Source organism: Arachis ipaensis, chromosome B6 (genome assembly GCF_059453495.1).
Source record: "Arachis ipaensis isolate K30076 ecotype BB chromosome B6, ASM5945349v1, whole genome shotgun sequence".
NCBI lineage: Eukaryota > Viridiplantae > Streptophyta > Magnoliopsida > Fabales > Fabaceae > Arachis > Arachis ipaensis.
Genome location: NC_142441.1, coordinates 6,473,217 through 6,489,380, shown reverse-complemented (window position 1 = coordinate 6,489,380; position 16,164 = coordinate 6,473,217). Strand labels below are relative to the sequence as shown.

Genomic DNA, 16,164 nt, shown 5'->3' with positions numbered 1-16,164 from the left:
GTCCGCACTGAGTTTGATGGTGTGGAGGGCAGGGAGTAGGGGTGAGCACGGGTCGGTTTGGTTTGGATTTATGGTAAAATTAGAATCGAACCGATCAAAATGTAATTGATTCGGTTTGGTTCGGATTTACATTTTTTTGTATATGTATCCGAACCAAACCAAACCGATTAAGAACGGATTGGTTCGGTTCGGGTAATTGGGAACCCGATGACTTTGTAATTCATAAAAAAAAATCAAATTTTTATCTTAAAAATTTAACAAATACAATAAACTTGTAACATCAATAGAAAGAATCCAAACATGTTAAACACCAAATACATTAAAAACTAAACTTATTAAAATCCAAACATATTAATAATGAATAATCATTGTCTAATGAAAAAGCCATATATATTTTTTATTTTTTTATTTAATTAATATATGATCGGGTTCACGGGTTGGTTCGGGTTCCGCACCCCAAAACCGATACCCGACCAATCACTAACAAAAGCCATTGGTTTGGTTCGGGTTGGACCCGATTACCCGTTGGTTTCAGAACCAATTTAATTGGTTCGGTTCGGGTTTGTACGGGTAATCGGGTACCCGCTACCCGTGCTCACCCCTAGCAGAGAGGAGCATGAAGTCCCTGATGCACCCGACGAGCAGAATCAAGTCGGAAAGGAGATTGGTGGACGTGCGGAGAATTGTTCGAACAGCACAGCGGAGGAAAACATTCCACCAAGTATATTTAATGAGATCCACGCTAGTTTGGACGGGAGTGATAAGCAGTATGTTGGCATATGTCTGATGAGGAGTGATGCAGTGCAGAATTTATATTTAGAGGATGAGAATGCAATGGTGGAGGAAACCGGGTTGGAGGATGAATGGGCTGTAAGAAACTTGGAAGATTCGGGAAACTCAGAGCAGGATATAGACAGTGAAACTAATCAAGATGAGCATAGAGGAAGTTGGGATAAAGATATGGCTAAAAATAAGGCTGCTTGAAATCTAGCAGTCGAATCAGGAGTTGTTTTATATGACGAGGATGAGGACATTATGATTATTCTTCAAGCTCAGAATGAAATATTGGCACAAAAAAAAAGCAAGCAAAACAGAAAGAGAATGCAAGAAGGAGCCGCTCCAAAAACCGGAATAAGGTGTATAATAAAGTTTTTAAATGATTTTAGTTCATGAAATATGAGGAGTTTAGGGGGTGTTGGAAAGTGATAAATGGTAAAAAAAATTTAAGTGTAAAATTATGTGAATATGTTAGGATTGATAGAGATAAAGAAGGAGGTGATTACTAAGTTTGATGTAGTGCAATTTTGGAGTAATGATGCGGTGGGTTTGGAATTTGTGGGATCTGAAAGTGTAAAATTATGTGAATATGTTAGGATTGATAGAGATAAAGAAGGATGTGATTACTAAGTTTGATGTAGTGCAATTTTGGAATAATGATGCGGTGGGTTTGGAATTTGTGGGATCTGAAAGTGCTTCTGGAGGTTTATTAATAATGTGGGATGATATGATGTTTAGGTTGAGTAATTTTTACAAAGAGGAAAGATAGTTGTGTATAAAAGGGGAATTGACAAGCAATAATTTTCATTTGTGCGGTTTGCTTGGTGTATGGTGTGTATACAAGGGAAGAGAAGTTTGCCGTGTGAGAAGAATTGAGTTTTTTTTTTTTATCGAGAATATGCCAAGTTCCTCTTTGCTACATGGGTGTCTTCAATGAGGTTGTGCAGTTGGAAGAAAGGAAAGACGCTAGTGTGTTAAGAGCAATATGGAACTGGTGGATATAGAGCTGAATGGTCGTAAGTTTACGTGGTTCAGGAGTTAATGATGTAGTCGAATCGATAGAATGTTGGCGAGTTTGGTTTTATTTTTATTATTTGGAGCACTTGGGTGAAAAAGAATGACAGAATCTTCAGGAATCAAGAAACGGATGTTGCAGAATGGAATCTTCAGGAATCAAGAAACGGGTGTTGCAGAATGATGTAGTCAACAGATTGATTTGGAGTTACAAAGAGTGGAATGATATTTGATCTTTTGGGTTGTTGATGACTTTTGTCAAAGATGTTTAGGAATTAATTTATTTTATCTGTTTAGTACTTTTCATTAATGTTCCACTTTGTTGTGTTGAACTTTTTGTTAAAAAAAAAAGTATTTATTATAATTCATTATCTAATGTTGTGGAACTTCTATGATTTAGAAAACATAAAAAAAAAAAAAAAAAAGTTAGAAAAGTTGAAAGTTGTAGTAGTAGTACTTGGAGGGCTTGTGCCGTGAGGCGGTTGTTCCATAAATGAATATCATGGTGATTGTGGAGCTTTCTAATTCCACCAAAGAAACCAGTGGCTCTGCTTCCTTGTTCCCCTGAATTCCTTCTGTTTAGGACTATTTTTCTCATGTATGATGCTTCAGGGTACTGCTTGAACTCCACCACCAATTCCTCTATCCAAATTAATGCATTATTATTACTACTATATCAATAAGCATATTCATGTATATTCATTAACTCTTTTATTTATTAAATTTGTGCAAAAATAATAAAAATAAAATTAGCTGAAATAATATTTTTGTATAACTTAATTAAAAAAAGTTTTTAACTAATCTTTTTCATATCTCTATTATTATTATTATTATTATTATTATTATTATTATTATTATTATTATTATTATTGAAATAAAATAAAGGAAATTAGCAAACAGATTTGAGATTTCCCACCGTTGTGTTGACACTGGCAATAATTCTCATTCCCATTACATGATTCCATGTGGCCAATAACACCATACCTCCAACCTGATGCACATGAAATTAATCATCATCATCATCATATCATAATAAAATTAAGGAAAAGTATTGGAACCAATATTAATTGTGTACAATGGGTACAATGAATTAAAAAAATATAAAATTAAAATTAAAAATTAGATCATTAATTAATTATTTAATTTTAAATTTTAAAATTTGAAAATTAAGATTAGTATTTAAATCCATTCACATTATGTAGGGTTATTTCTAATCCACGTCTAAAATTCACCGTCGTCTTATCGGTTCTCACCTCGCGTCACTGAATTTTTCCGGCCATATCAAGGCTGCCGCATCCTCCCACCGACACCGTTCTCACTTCCGCCGGTCAGCCCGATGCGCCTCGCCCTCCGACGCTCAGCCTAACGTTGCTGCCGCTGTTTTCGTGCCTCTCTTCCAAATCGGCTTCGCTTTCTCCCATTCCTTCGAGGCTCTTCTCACCGATGATACTACCATGCTCTTCTTCTTCTTCGGATCCAAGCATGGTTAGCTTCTTTCATGATTTGAGTCCTATGTCGCTGACTAGTCCTTCAAAATTATGTTTCACCACAATAATAGTTTCTTCTGTTTATTCATCTTCTTCTTCTATTTTAATGGTCAATTTAGGATTGTCATTTTAATAGGTATGCGGATGGTTATTTTATTTTTATGTAGATAATTATTTTGATTGGATTGAGTTTAGTTATATATAATTAAAATATGTTAGATGTTCAATTTATTAGGCATGATTATTTTTATCCTTAAGTGGATGGTTATTTTTATTAAGGGTGAGTGACGTGTGACAAGTCAAGTAGTGACGGTGAAATGGGATGATTATTGACGAAGGTGGAGTGGCCGCCGGTTGAAAAAGAAGAGAGTATTGAAGGATTTCAGAGGGTTATTTTTTTGAAATAACTAGCTTGATTTTTTAAAAATTTAAAATTTGAAATTGGAGAATTTGAAATTTAAAATTTGATGTGAAATAATTGAATAAGAGTTTTTAAATTTATTATTTTGTGGATAATTTTCATTTTTAACTTATATTGGGCTAAATAAGCAGCTCATTATACACATTGTACAAATATCCCATTAGCTCCCTAGCAAACTCATACTACAAATGATATATAAGTAGAATGCAAATGCTAATAATATTGATAAATTATTAATTAATCATACACGATCATATTAAATACAATCATATTTTATGTTTATAAAAAATCAGTTTAAATCAATTATTTATATAAAACAAAATATATATATTAACATGTACAATTTATATTGAAAATGAGTTGAACAATATATAATATATTATACAAAAATATATGATAATTAATTTGGTGATCGAATTTTGTTGTGCATCTAACATTTTAATATTGTATATTTTAATCTCATAACAATGGCGGTCAACATATAATTATACAATTATACTATGAATATACTAAAAAATCATTCCCTAATTAACTATTTTATATAGAAAAACAAAATTTACATTTTATAAAATAATTTTATTATATTGTTTGTAAATAAATTTAATTATTCTGATAATTAATTATTTAATAAAAAAATGTATCTACATATACAAATACATAAGAATTGATATTTAGTGTAGAGAGTACACTGTTGTAAAAAATATTTTGTAAAAACATTAAATTGCTTTTATTAAAAAAAAATCAATTTGTGAATTTAAATTAGTTCTTTATTTTTTAATATTCAAAATTTAAAATTTTGTTTCGTCAAAGGTATTTAAACCAATAAAATTAGAACAGGGATTATAAATTAAATTAAATTAATTTAAATTATATTTCAAATTATAATAGTTTAGAAAAAGAAATTTTACAAACAATTTTGCAATCACTATTAAGTTTGAGTAGGGAAAGACAATAATTAAGCAACCAAATAAAATATAAGCATTATAATATAAATCTAAAAGAATCAATCAGAAATTTGCTATGAATAAAAAAAAGATATCAAATGAAATGATTTCCTAAAACTAACAGAACCTAAGTTTGGTCTAGACCTCCGCTGAGTAAATATTCTGGACCTCCACATTATTTCCGATGATAATATCTTTTAGTGGGATAAGAGTAGGAACAAGATCAAACATTTGAATGTTGTTGTAATTACGGTGAGTATCAAAAATCTTTAATTCTTTATTTTCACGATTATGGAAGACAGTGAAATCATGAGACAAGGTTACGGAAGAATTAGTATTTCTATCAGAATTTACGAGAATGGGAGTTCAAGATTCTCCAACTCCATATTTTTCCATCATCCACATTGTGATTAGCAGCTCATTCAAATATATCAAGCAGAGAAAATCCCTGAATTCAAATATGCCGGGTCTTGTACCCTGATCCATGGGCATGATAGAGAAGGATTGAAACCTCTCCGTGTCAAAATTAAAAGCCCATATGGACATATTGCCATCAACATCTATACCAATCCAATGAAGTGCCCCATTTAAAGCAACAGAATAACCCGACATATATATCAAATTCTTGAGATAATTTACCTCAATATTTATCCATGTTTTCGATATTCCAACCCTGAGCATTTCAACAACCATAGTATGATCATGTTTAAAGAGATGAATTCTTATTGCCTTGTATTGGTTTGTTTTTGGGTGAAAACCAAAACCCCAAGATATTTTGCACTCGCAGGGTTTCAGGATTGGAGGGTGTTTTGGAAGTTTTATAAACTCACCTGTTATTAGGTTGCAAACAAGTGAAATGTCTCTGTCCATTGAACAACTCAAGTAAAAAAGACCATTATAACAAACAAGCACATCAACATAAACTCTTGAATTGATTTAGGATCAGGGAGAGGAATCTCAAATTTAGCATCAAGTTTTATACCGCTACTATCGTTGGGTTTCAGGACCTCAAACACACCGCTGAAGAATGGAGTGTTTTTCCTTTCATGCCATTCAATTTGGTCATATTCAACAAGGTAAAAGAATCTTGAATGCCACGTTCGAATCATCACGGCAGGAAGTGTATAAGTAGAGAATAACTTGGCAAAATTTGGATTAGAAATTAATGTGTTCCAATATTTGCAAACACATCTATAAATCAGAACAGATTTTATGGGAAGTCTAACAAAAATATCGGTAATTATATCGATTGGAAGACTGACAAAATAACACCTTTGTATTGGGAGTTTCCTGGCACAATTAAGTATAAAATAGTTTAGAGGAAGAGAAATAAAAAAATTCACCGTATTATTTTGTGTTAGGCCATGAAAAAACAAAATATGGCTTACCTCACCCCACGCACAAAGAAGCATTGGAAGAGGGATTTGATAATTTTACCCATCACTCTCAAGTGGCAATAATTGTTGGGATTGGCAGAAGCCGAGCACTATTGAAACAAGTGAAATTGATGCTTTTAAGGGGAAGTTTATTGATTTTTATAACAATCTAGGTGAATGTGAAAATGAGTTACTACTTTAAATATAAAATATATATGTATTAAAAATAAATTAAATTATATATATATTTAAAATTTGAATCTTTTAAATTTTGAATTTTTATTTTAGATGATAAACTATGATTTTTTATTTTTTGAATAGTTTTTCTCTCATATTTTTTTTAATCCTACCTATGAAATAAATGATGAGAGATCACACATTATCTTCTAAAGTTAAATTCAAAATTTAGAAAATCTAAATCTATATTTATATATAAATATATAATTTTTAATTTTTTATATATAAATAATATTTTTATTTCTATAATATTATATACAATTACTCTATTTTTATATTATTACAAAATAATAAAAATTAAAACACATAAAAAATTGCAATATGGAAAAAAATGTGTTCTACTAAACAAAATATTGTACATTTTTTAATCTGATTTACATAATGTGTAAATAATTTTTTAAAAAAATCACAAATAATAACATTGGCCACATTATTTTCTATTTTCAATAATCAAATCTCATCTTGAAAACAAGATCGGACTAATCTTAGGTCAAAGATATATAATACCAAAATAAAAAGAATGAAGTAAATCATAATAAAAATAAGATAAAATTGGATAAAAGATTCACTTTACCTCATTAAAAAATGACTTATTTAATTTTATTTGTGCATTTTATACTTTGTCACAAATGTTATAATAGTTTGATAAGTAGTATTTGTTGATTTCATACTGGGTCGAAAAAAAAATCTAATCATAAATTTATAAATATAAATATAAAATATAATCCTTTAACAAAACTAAAAATATATTAAATTAAATTAAATATCACAACAAGTAAAAATATAAACTAACCTAAACGAAAACTAAATATTATAACAAGTAAAAATATAAACTAACATAAATTGAGGCTGGCCAAAAAACATGTTAAATAGGGTTCTTACGCTTGTTTCGATTTTTAAGGAAGTACCATTTCAATTCAAACTTTAAATTACTTTATTTTGATTTTATTTTTAAATTTAATTATTATATAAACCTTTTAAATTTTAAATTTTTTCTAAAAACTAACATGAGTTAATACAAGACTAAATAAAAGTAAAAGAATCAAGTAATGCTCTGTTCTTTTGATTAAGTAACCTCCTCAATCAACTTGTTTAAGTAAATAATCCAACTATAATTTTGTAATGCTTCTAAGAATCAATGTCCTGCCATTTATTTTTTTATCTGTGATTCTCATATATTAAAGAAAAAGTTATTATTAGTTTTCTAATTTTGAGCATCATATAATTTTAAGCACATTATTGATTAAGGAATATGAGCTTAATAGGATGAACAAATTAGATGTTAAAAATGATATGAGAGTATTTTAGTAAAAAAATCTATAAATATTATAAACCTTGATTTTGAGTTTCTTTACTCTTCTGCATATGTCTTAAAAGTGAGAAATCAAATAAAATGGAGATGGTATTAGTACAGAAAATAATATAATACCACCCTCATTGTTCTTATGCTAAATCTGAGGTTAGGTTAAGCCTATGAGATTTTGGCATTATCTGCTCTAGTGCTCTTAGCTTTATGAATTCCACAATGCTTGAAGGGTATCATCACCAGGGACGGACCTAAGGGGGAGGGGAGGGGAGGCCTCGGCCCCCAACTTTTAAAAAAAAAGATTAATAGTAATAAGTTATTAAGTATGATTTATTTTTTTTTAAATTTATTTAGTATTTAGTCTAATATAAATAAAAATCTAGCCTAACCTAAATATTAATTATTTCTAATATCTAAAAAAGTAAGTAACAATATTAAAAAAATCTGAAAAGATATTATTACTAATATTTTTTAATTAAATAAAATTTTCAAATTTCATAAAGTAGATTTTTTTACTTCTTGTGAGCGTCCTTCTTGATTCATTTGGTATTAATTATCTCTGTTTTAACTATTACAACTGAGAGATCTTTTTAGCGATGAATATTGTAAAGAATAACTCATAAACGAAATGAAAGGTTAATTTCTTGGTAATTGTTTTTTAATTATATTGAAAAGAAAATTGCTGAAAAATTTGACACAGATTCTATTATCGATAAATTTTATGATACGAAAAATCGACCACTTCGTTAATAAAAGTACATACATATTTTTTGTACTTTAAAATATATTCTCTATCGATATATTTTTGTAATACATTTTACATTATATAATTTTTTGTATAATTTTTTAATATTATATAAGTTATTGGCCTCCAGAGTAATATTTCTGGATCCGTCCCTGATCATCACTGGGGCAATTCTTTCCCTTGAGCTAGTTCTTTGGGTGGAATTACACGAAAATGTTATGATGGTATCATTATTTATGAATTCTACAATATTTGAAAGGTATCAATTTCGGCCTATACATGGAGTCATTTGTGTTCACCAAGTCATTAATTATTGTAATACTATTGACAAATTTGAGGCGTTAATTGAGTAATGCTGAATGAAGAGAGTTAATTAATTAATTATTGTAATTAAGTAATGGTTGCTTCTCTTCACCAAGACATGATGCTTTTCCAGCAGGTCTAAGAGTCCTTGTTGTTGATGATGACCCAACATGGCTTAGGATCCTTGAAAAGATGCTCAAGAAGTGTTCCTATGAAGGTTCTTTTTCTTGCTACTCTTTCTTTCAACTCATCACTAACTATATATGCCACTCTTCTTATCTTATTTATATATTATGTCATATGTGCTAAGTTTGAAGTAATAATTAATTGTTGCGCTATGGACTATGCTTCTCCAAAATTGATAATATGAAATTTTTTTGATTGCCTTTAATGATATTTTTGGGTCTAAGTTACTATCTGAATTTTACTGTGTTATGTTAATAGAAATTATCTAACATGTTAAAATTGAGAACATTTTAATATTTTTTCATTTTATTTAATCTTTTTTATAAAAATAAATCTTTTAAGATTATTTTATTTTGTTTTTTACTTGATAACTTAGTCATTTGAGGTTTCAAGATAAGTTTTATTTTATAAGAAACGAAAAAGTTGGGTAACTGAAATCAGAACAATTTATAAGTTAGTGATTCTATTCTTACCATGTTTACTAAAAGAAGTTCTCTTATTGAATTTCATGCTTGTTAATCATTCAGCCATGAGTATTAACTGTCATTTGGATAATTGATGCAGTAGTATAGGCACCTAGTGCTTTAATTTAGTCATGTGTTAACAAAACATGTATTTAAATTTCGACAAGAATAGAGAAAAACGCATTCTTCAAGTAAAATTTATGAATTGAAGTTTAACATGTAAAAGTCAATTAATTGATGAAGATAAATGTTTTGATACATAATCGAAAACTAGCTAACTCTAAGTTGAAATACAGGGAAGGAACACTCAAATTTTATCTATAAATAGAAGAAGAAAAGAATTGATGGAAACTTCCATTCCAAAACATAAAATCACATTAAAATGCTGCAAAATTTTTAATCACACGCTACTAAAGATTATAGAGTGCAAGTGCATGTGAATATTGTGAGTTAATTTTTTTTATTGTTTATTTTAATTTTGCAGAGATCAGGTTGACAACAATATAGGCACCTCACAATAATTATTGCACCCATAATATTGCAATCCACAAAAATAACTTGCAAATTTGAAGTTTGAAATTCAGAGACTTTTACGTCAAAAAGCATGTAGAACATAGGAGTTTGTTTTTCCAAAATTTGTTTCCCAAATTCATAAGATTGTTGTTGATTGCTTTTTGGTAGGCATGACTGGTCCAAGGCGGTAGAAATCTTAGTAAAGGATTTGAAAGTGTTTGCTACTTTTAATAAAGAATTGTTCAAGGAAATCACACAGCTTTTGACATTTAGGTTTGAGTATATATATTGGCATCTTGTGGGTTTTGGTGTTATTGTTATCCAAAAAGTGAGCATTGATAGGATTTCGAACAATTTCCAGTTTTAAAATTGTAAATAGGCTACTTGAATTTGTATATAGGATAATTGTTTATGTTGTTGTCTTCCTGTGATGTGTTCTGTTCCATAGTGCTTCATTGGATGCGGGGACAATTTTCACAGTTCTTGCAACATTGAGGATCATGTCAGAACTAGTTAGGATGATCCCTGAAGCTCTCTCTATTCTTATCCAAGTTGTGGTATCTTTCGATCGGCTCAATACCTTTTTGCTTACTGAAGAGTTAGGCAGTAATGAAATTATAAGGAGTGTTAAGCAAAGTTCAGTTGGTGACAACAATGCTGTAGAAATTGAAGGTGGAAACTTTACTTGGGATTCCAGACCACCTGTAAAGGTGATTCCATGATTATTTTTCTTCAGGTTTTATTTATGCCCACTATATGAGTTCTTATTGCTTTTTTGTTTGATGTGCATAAGATGAACTTGGTTGACTGGTTTAAGGGAATGGTAACAAGTCGTCGCAACGATGAGCTAGTCAAGCAGATAAATATATTTTTCTAAGATTAGTATAAGGACTAAGTTTTTTATGTATACTATGTATCACTTTTCCTTTTCTTTTTTATATGGAATGTTCATAGAGTTTAAGTGCTATAAGTATGTTTTTTTCTTTATTCATTTTATTTGCATCACGAAGCAAATTTGTACAATGATTATTGATTAATGAAAGAGGTTATAAAAATTTCATTTTGTGAATTTGTGAATTTAATGAAATATTTTATATTGTAGTAATTAATTTTAGTATATTTATATTATATATAATATAAAATAAAAAAATAGTATAATATAACTAAAAAAATGTTACTAAAGATCTTTTGTAATATTTTTTAAGTGTTACAAAAAATATCTATGATAAAATATGAATAAATTAGACTTTTCCATTCATACCATAATGAGCATGATGAAAATATCTACATTGTCAACAAAAATATCTATGGTAAAATATGAATAAATTAGACTTTTCCATTCAAACAACATTGTCAACAAAAATCTTATTAGCATAATGAAAATATCTACATCACATACCATAATGAGTTTCTGTAATTCCTCTTCGTTGAATCTCAACGTGATCACCCGGTTTTAAGTCGTAAAAACAGTCAGTGATATGAAGAGTATAGGGAGGAGTTTCAATCGGAGGAATTCTCACCATATCCCACCCAATATTTTTTCCTAGAAACCTCCAACCACCATTATGTTGCCTAAAACAAATTAATCATCCAATCATCACAAGAGGAGTTAGTCATAGAAGTTCAATATTAAATAATTAAGGCAGTTATTCCCTTATTACCTTGCTTGAAAGATATCAGATTTGGAATCATAGCTAAACAAGGCATTGTAAATTGTCAATCCCTGCAAGAAAATAAGACATAGCACTAGGTCAAGCTTCAACCCCCTTGTCATTAGGCCAAAAAGTATATATATATGTGCTAATAAAGCTGAAACTTCATTTTTTTATAGGTTTATCTAATATATGTTCTAAGAATACATCATAAGCTTATTATTAGTGAAAAGTTTTAAGATTGTGTTTGTTTACATACATGGAACAGATACAATATTTTGTGTCTATCTTGACGGAAGGATACAGAGACACTAACGAGAGACAACTTATTTTTTATTTTTTCGCTCATTATTCTTATTAATTTTTCATAATTATATTTTTTATTATTTTTTTTCAAATTTTTGAATGGAAGAAATATGAAAAAATTAGACTTTTATAATTTGTTCTAGCTTATCCCAAATAAAATACAATACTAATTTTTGTGTTTCTGTCATTTAAGTTTTGTTCTCAATATCTTATTTTATTCTGTTCTCAGAACCAAACATAGTCTAAATATTTTTATTTAACGAATGCAAGACAAATGCATTGAAAACTTAAGGATACGTTTGGTTTGCATTTTCATTTTCTGTTTTTATTTTTAGTATTTTCTGTTTTTTGAATTTTGTGAAAAAATAAAAATAAGAAGTAAAAACATAAAATAAGATTTTATTGTTTTTACTATTTTCACTTTTTCCTTCACAAAATTTAAAAAATAGAAAATATTAAAAACAAAAATAAAAAATAAAAACGCAAACCAACCATACTCTAAATTTTTTATATTTTCAATGAAAATTTTTTTAATTTCTAAACTTAACATATATTCTTTTTTTTTTTTTTTTTACTGAAAACTTAACATATATTCTTAAGACACAAGTAGATAAACCATTTTCTTATTTTTAATACCTTGTAGAATTGAGCAGGGAACCAGAACCTTCCGGTCTCTAAAGAGAAATACAAGGCCTTCATGAACTTGTTTGAAAATTGACCATTGAGATTGCCACAATCTTCTAAGTAAGAACCAAGGTACAAATCAGGCCAAGTGCCACTAAGTGATCCCAAAGATCCATTAAGATTGGTGAAATAATCACCCAAGAGTGTTCCTTCCTTTGCTTTTCTAATGTGACATTGCCACTCTTTGTAAGCAACTTCTCCAATGACTCTACCCCACTTGAATTCCATGTGTTTTTCCCATAAATGGTTGCTTCCACACCTATCCCTCAAAGAAGCACACACCATTGACATAACACAGAGTTCAATTGGTGACAGCCATTTTAGAATGCAATCCAAAGTGGCCTCAGGCAAATCCATGAGGGACATGTTAATACCCTTTTCTCCATTATTCTCCATTATTCCAGAAAGCAATCTTTTTTATGACATATAGATCGATTTTTAAGATCAATATTGTTGAGAAAACCGAGAGACATGAACAAGTTTATTACCTTGGTCTTGTCGCTTATGAATTATGATAATAACTAGATAATATTGTTCCTTTCTCTGTGTTTTTCTTTTTCATATTCTAATCCGTTTATTTGAAATTGTCAATGCCCAACATAATAATTTATTATTATTATAATATAGAGATGCCATGCCGTTTGGCTAAATTTGAGAATTGATTACTTTTGTTGAGTACTGTTTAACAGAAGAGTGTTCTTCACTAAAAACAAGTAATTGTAAGACATGGCACCTAATGCTCAGAGGTTGCTAATGCTCAGAGATTGCTGATATGAAACGGAAGGTAAAAAAAGAGACAAAAATTGAAATTGAATAAAAATAATAAATTAAAATTGAAATAGAAAATAAAAAAGATAGGTTGAAATTGAATATAAAGAGAATCACTTACTTGATGTAACAATAAATGATTTATTCAACTTAACTTCAACTTAACTTGTGCATGCTATCGTATGAGAATTGAATTAAAGAGACTCACTCAACTTTTTTATCCAATTCTCCATGTAACAAGAGAATAATTCACTTAACCTTATTTATTCATGTCATAATTTCATCACAAAACCAAAACACTCCACTAATCACTCTACGATATAGGGTGTGTTTGGAAAATACGTTGAAAGAGAAGAAGCAAGTTTAGATTTCTTGAAAGTTTCAATTTTTTGTTTGGTAAAATTTTTATTCATAAATGCAGAAGTGATTTTGCATTCAAAATCACGTTTAGGATTTTACCAACGGGCTTTTAGCCATCAACATTCAATCTTTATTTATATTTTACCAACTTTATTCTTTATGCATGTTATTGTATTATTTATGAAATTCTTATTATTTCTGTTTATATGAACTCTTTTTTTCTATTATTTATTATTTTTATTTTTTGTTAATTATTTGTTTGACATTATATATTTTTATAATTGTGGTTTTTTGTATAATTTTTTTATTATCTTTTTATAATATAATTTATTGATCTTATTAGGTAAAGTAAATTAAACAAAAAAAATTAATAGTAAATAATAATAATAAAAAAAATTATAACATATTAAAAAAGAGTACTAAGAGTACCAAAAATATACTATATAAAAAATATCATCAAAAATTTGTTGATTTATTTCAATCATTACCAAAGTAAATATTTAATTTTTTTATTATTCTTAGTACTTCCTAAAATTTATATTTTGTTAGTTTTAATTAAAAATATATTTTGTCCATTTTTATATGTTCTTTTTATTTTAGTATATAAATATTAATTTTATTATAAAATTAATTAATAAGATCTATTCAAATATTTAAATTAAAATGATAAGATAATATACAAAAATTATTTAAGTTGATGTCTATTTTAGTAATTTTTTATCTAAAAGTGATTTTGAGTAGTGTAATCCAAACAACATTTATTTTACTATAATCCGTTTTGATATAAAGATTACCAAACATAAATCACTTTAACACAAACTTACTTTTCATCAAAATCAAGTTTGCAAAATCAATTTTATACAAACTCCCGTGATAGTTTTCAGTGGCTAAGAGAAGGGGGTTGAATCTTAGCCCTTTTTTTTCACTTAATAACACTTGTTGGTCTTTGAAACAACTTCTGGAGACTTTTTGTCTTTTTGTCTCGTAACCAGCCACAAGACTTTTTCTTTTGTCTCGTACCCAGCCACGAGACTTTTCTTTTTGTCTCGTCGATCAGTACGAGATATTTTTGGTTTTATCTCCTGTGCAGCAAAAACAGAAATGGAGTAGAAGAGAGAGAAAGTTACACCCAGATATATCTTGGTTCAGCTGCTAAGTACAGTGCAGCCTACATCCAGTCTCCATCACAAAGATGATGGAATTTTACTATAATCATTCTTGATTACAAGCACCAATTCTCCCTATGAACTACCCTTCCTATCTGGGACAAGTCCAGAATCTAATCCCCAATCCTGAACTTGACTTGGTCACTGCCAAGCTTTCCACTGCAAAGTGCTAACCCAACTTGCAAGGGGATTCCCACAGAATCATGAAACACAACACAAATGTACAAAGGAACTCTAAGGACATCTATGGCTTTTTCTTTTAATTTTGCACTCTTTGTCTTTTTTCGCTCTATGACTTTTTCTTACAAACCTCACTGTTTGCCTTTTTCCATGAGACTCAAGACAGACAAAATTAAACAGAAAAATACAAAACAGAATGCATTGAAGGAGAAGAAAATCTGTTAGCTTAGGTAGCTATATGAACACTGTGCCTTGCACTCTCACTCCTTGCTTCAAGCCCTGGCTGTTCACCCTTACTTATAGGGAGAAGCCTCCACGGTTAAAACCAAACAAACCAAGCTAATCTTCTTCTTTTTCAAACCAAAACTGGTTCGGCCAGAGAGAGAGAAGAGATAACCATTGCAAAACCCAACATGCAATTACCTCTAGTCCTTCTTTGGTCACCAATCTTCATCAATCCGAGCCTTCCATCTTGCCTTGCTCTCCAAGATGGACTCCTGGCCCTTGATGCTTCATGATGATGATAGCTTCATCTGCTCCAACTTCTACTTCTTCCATCACGTAGCCACTGTAGCTACCTCCTGTGGTGGTTGCAAAATCAGAGACAAGTCATCCCTCCAAGGATCTTCTTCTCTGACCAAAATCTTCTTCATCCATTTTTGGGTATGGAGAAGTTAAGATCTCTTCACCAAATCTTACCATAAGTGATGAGAATCTCAGCCACAGCATACTTTTTATTTTCTTTTTCTTGCCATCATTGTGATGGTCTTGTAGTGTGCTTCTCCTTCTTTTTGGTGGCTACGCTTAGCTTCCATGGTTTCTTTTGTGATATGACCGAAGAAGAAGAGAGATGAGAGAGTGGGAAGAGAAACTTGAACAATAATTAATGAATATAATAAAATAAATTAAGTTTTCCACTTTCCTTGCTTTAGGTAGCGTGTAGCTTAATGATGTCCATCAAATCAAAGGCTAACTCTCTCTCATGATTCCAATGCATGTATTAACTTCACTTTAATAAAATTTGAATTTCACCACATGATAGAAATGGATTCAGTTGGAAGTAAGAAGTAATACATTTGCTTTCTCTCAAAATTGGTTTCGAAATAAGCAAGCAAAGCAATTTGGGCTTATATCAATAATAATTCAAACTGGCCCAACTAAAATTATTTCAGCCAACATTCATATGACAAAATTACATAAGGCTGAAGTTTGATTTTATTGGGCGTAGGATCTTTTCTTTTCTTTTCGGCCAATGAACCACAAATTGCTTCAGCC

General features: G+C 29.6%; 1 protein-coding gene and 1 long non-coding RNA gene across 2 annotated transcripts; one reads left to right on the top strand and one right to left on the bottom strand.

Moving 5' to 3' along the window:
* Nucleotides 1–1,815: 1,815 nt before the first annotated feature.
* On the bottom strand, nt 1,816–12,811 carry LOC107646312 (F-box protein At2g26850-like). Its single transcript, XM_088490336.1, has 6 exons — nt 12,368–12,811; nt 11,435–11,496; nt 11,173–11,345; nt 2,708–2,782; nt 2,249–2,433; nt 1,816–1,941 (listed from the first exon to the last, which is right to left on the bottom strand). Exons 1-6 carry the CDS (start codon nt 12,809–12,811, stop codon nt 1,816–1,818), a joined length of 1,065 nt encoding a protein of 354 aa, XP_088346462.1.
* On the top strand, nt 8,742–10,842 carry LOC107645562 (uncharacterized). Its single transcript, XR_015886015.1, has 3 exons — nt 8,742–8,827; nt 9,942–10,483; nt 10,567–10,842. It is a non-coding gene; the product is annotated as an uncharacterized LOC107645562 (long non-coding RNA).
* Nucleotides 12,812–16,164: the final 3,353 nt, after the last annotated feature.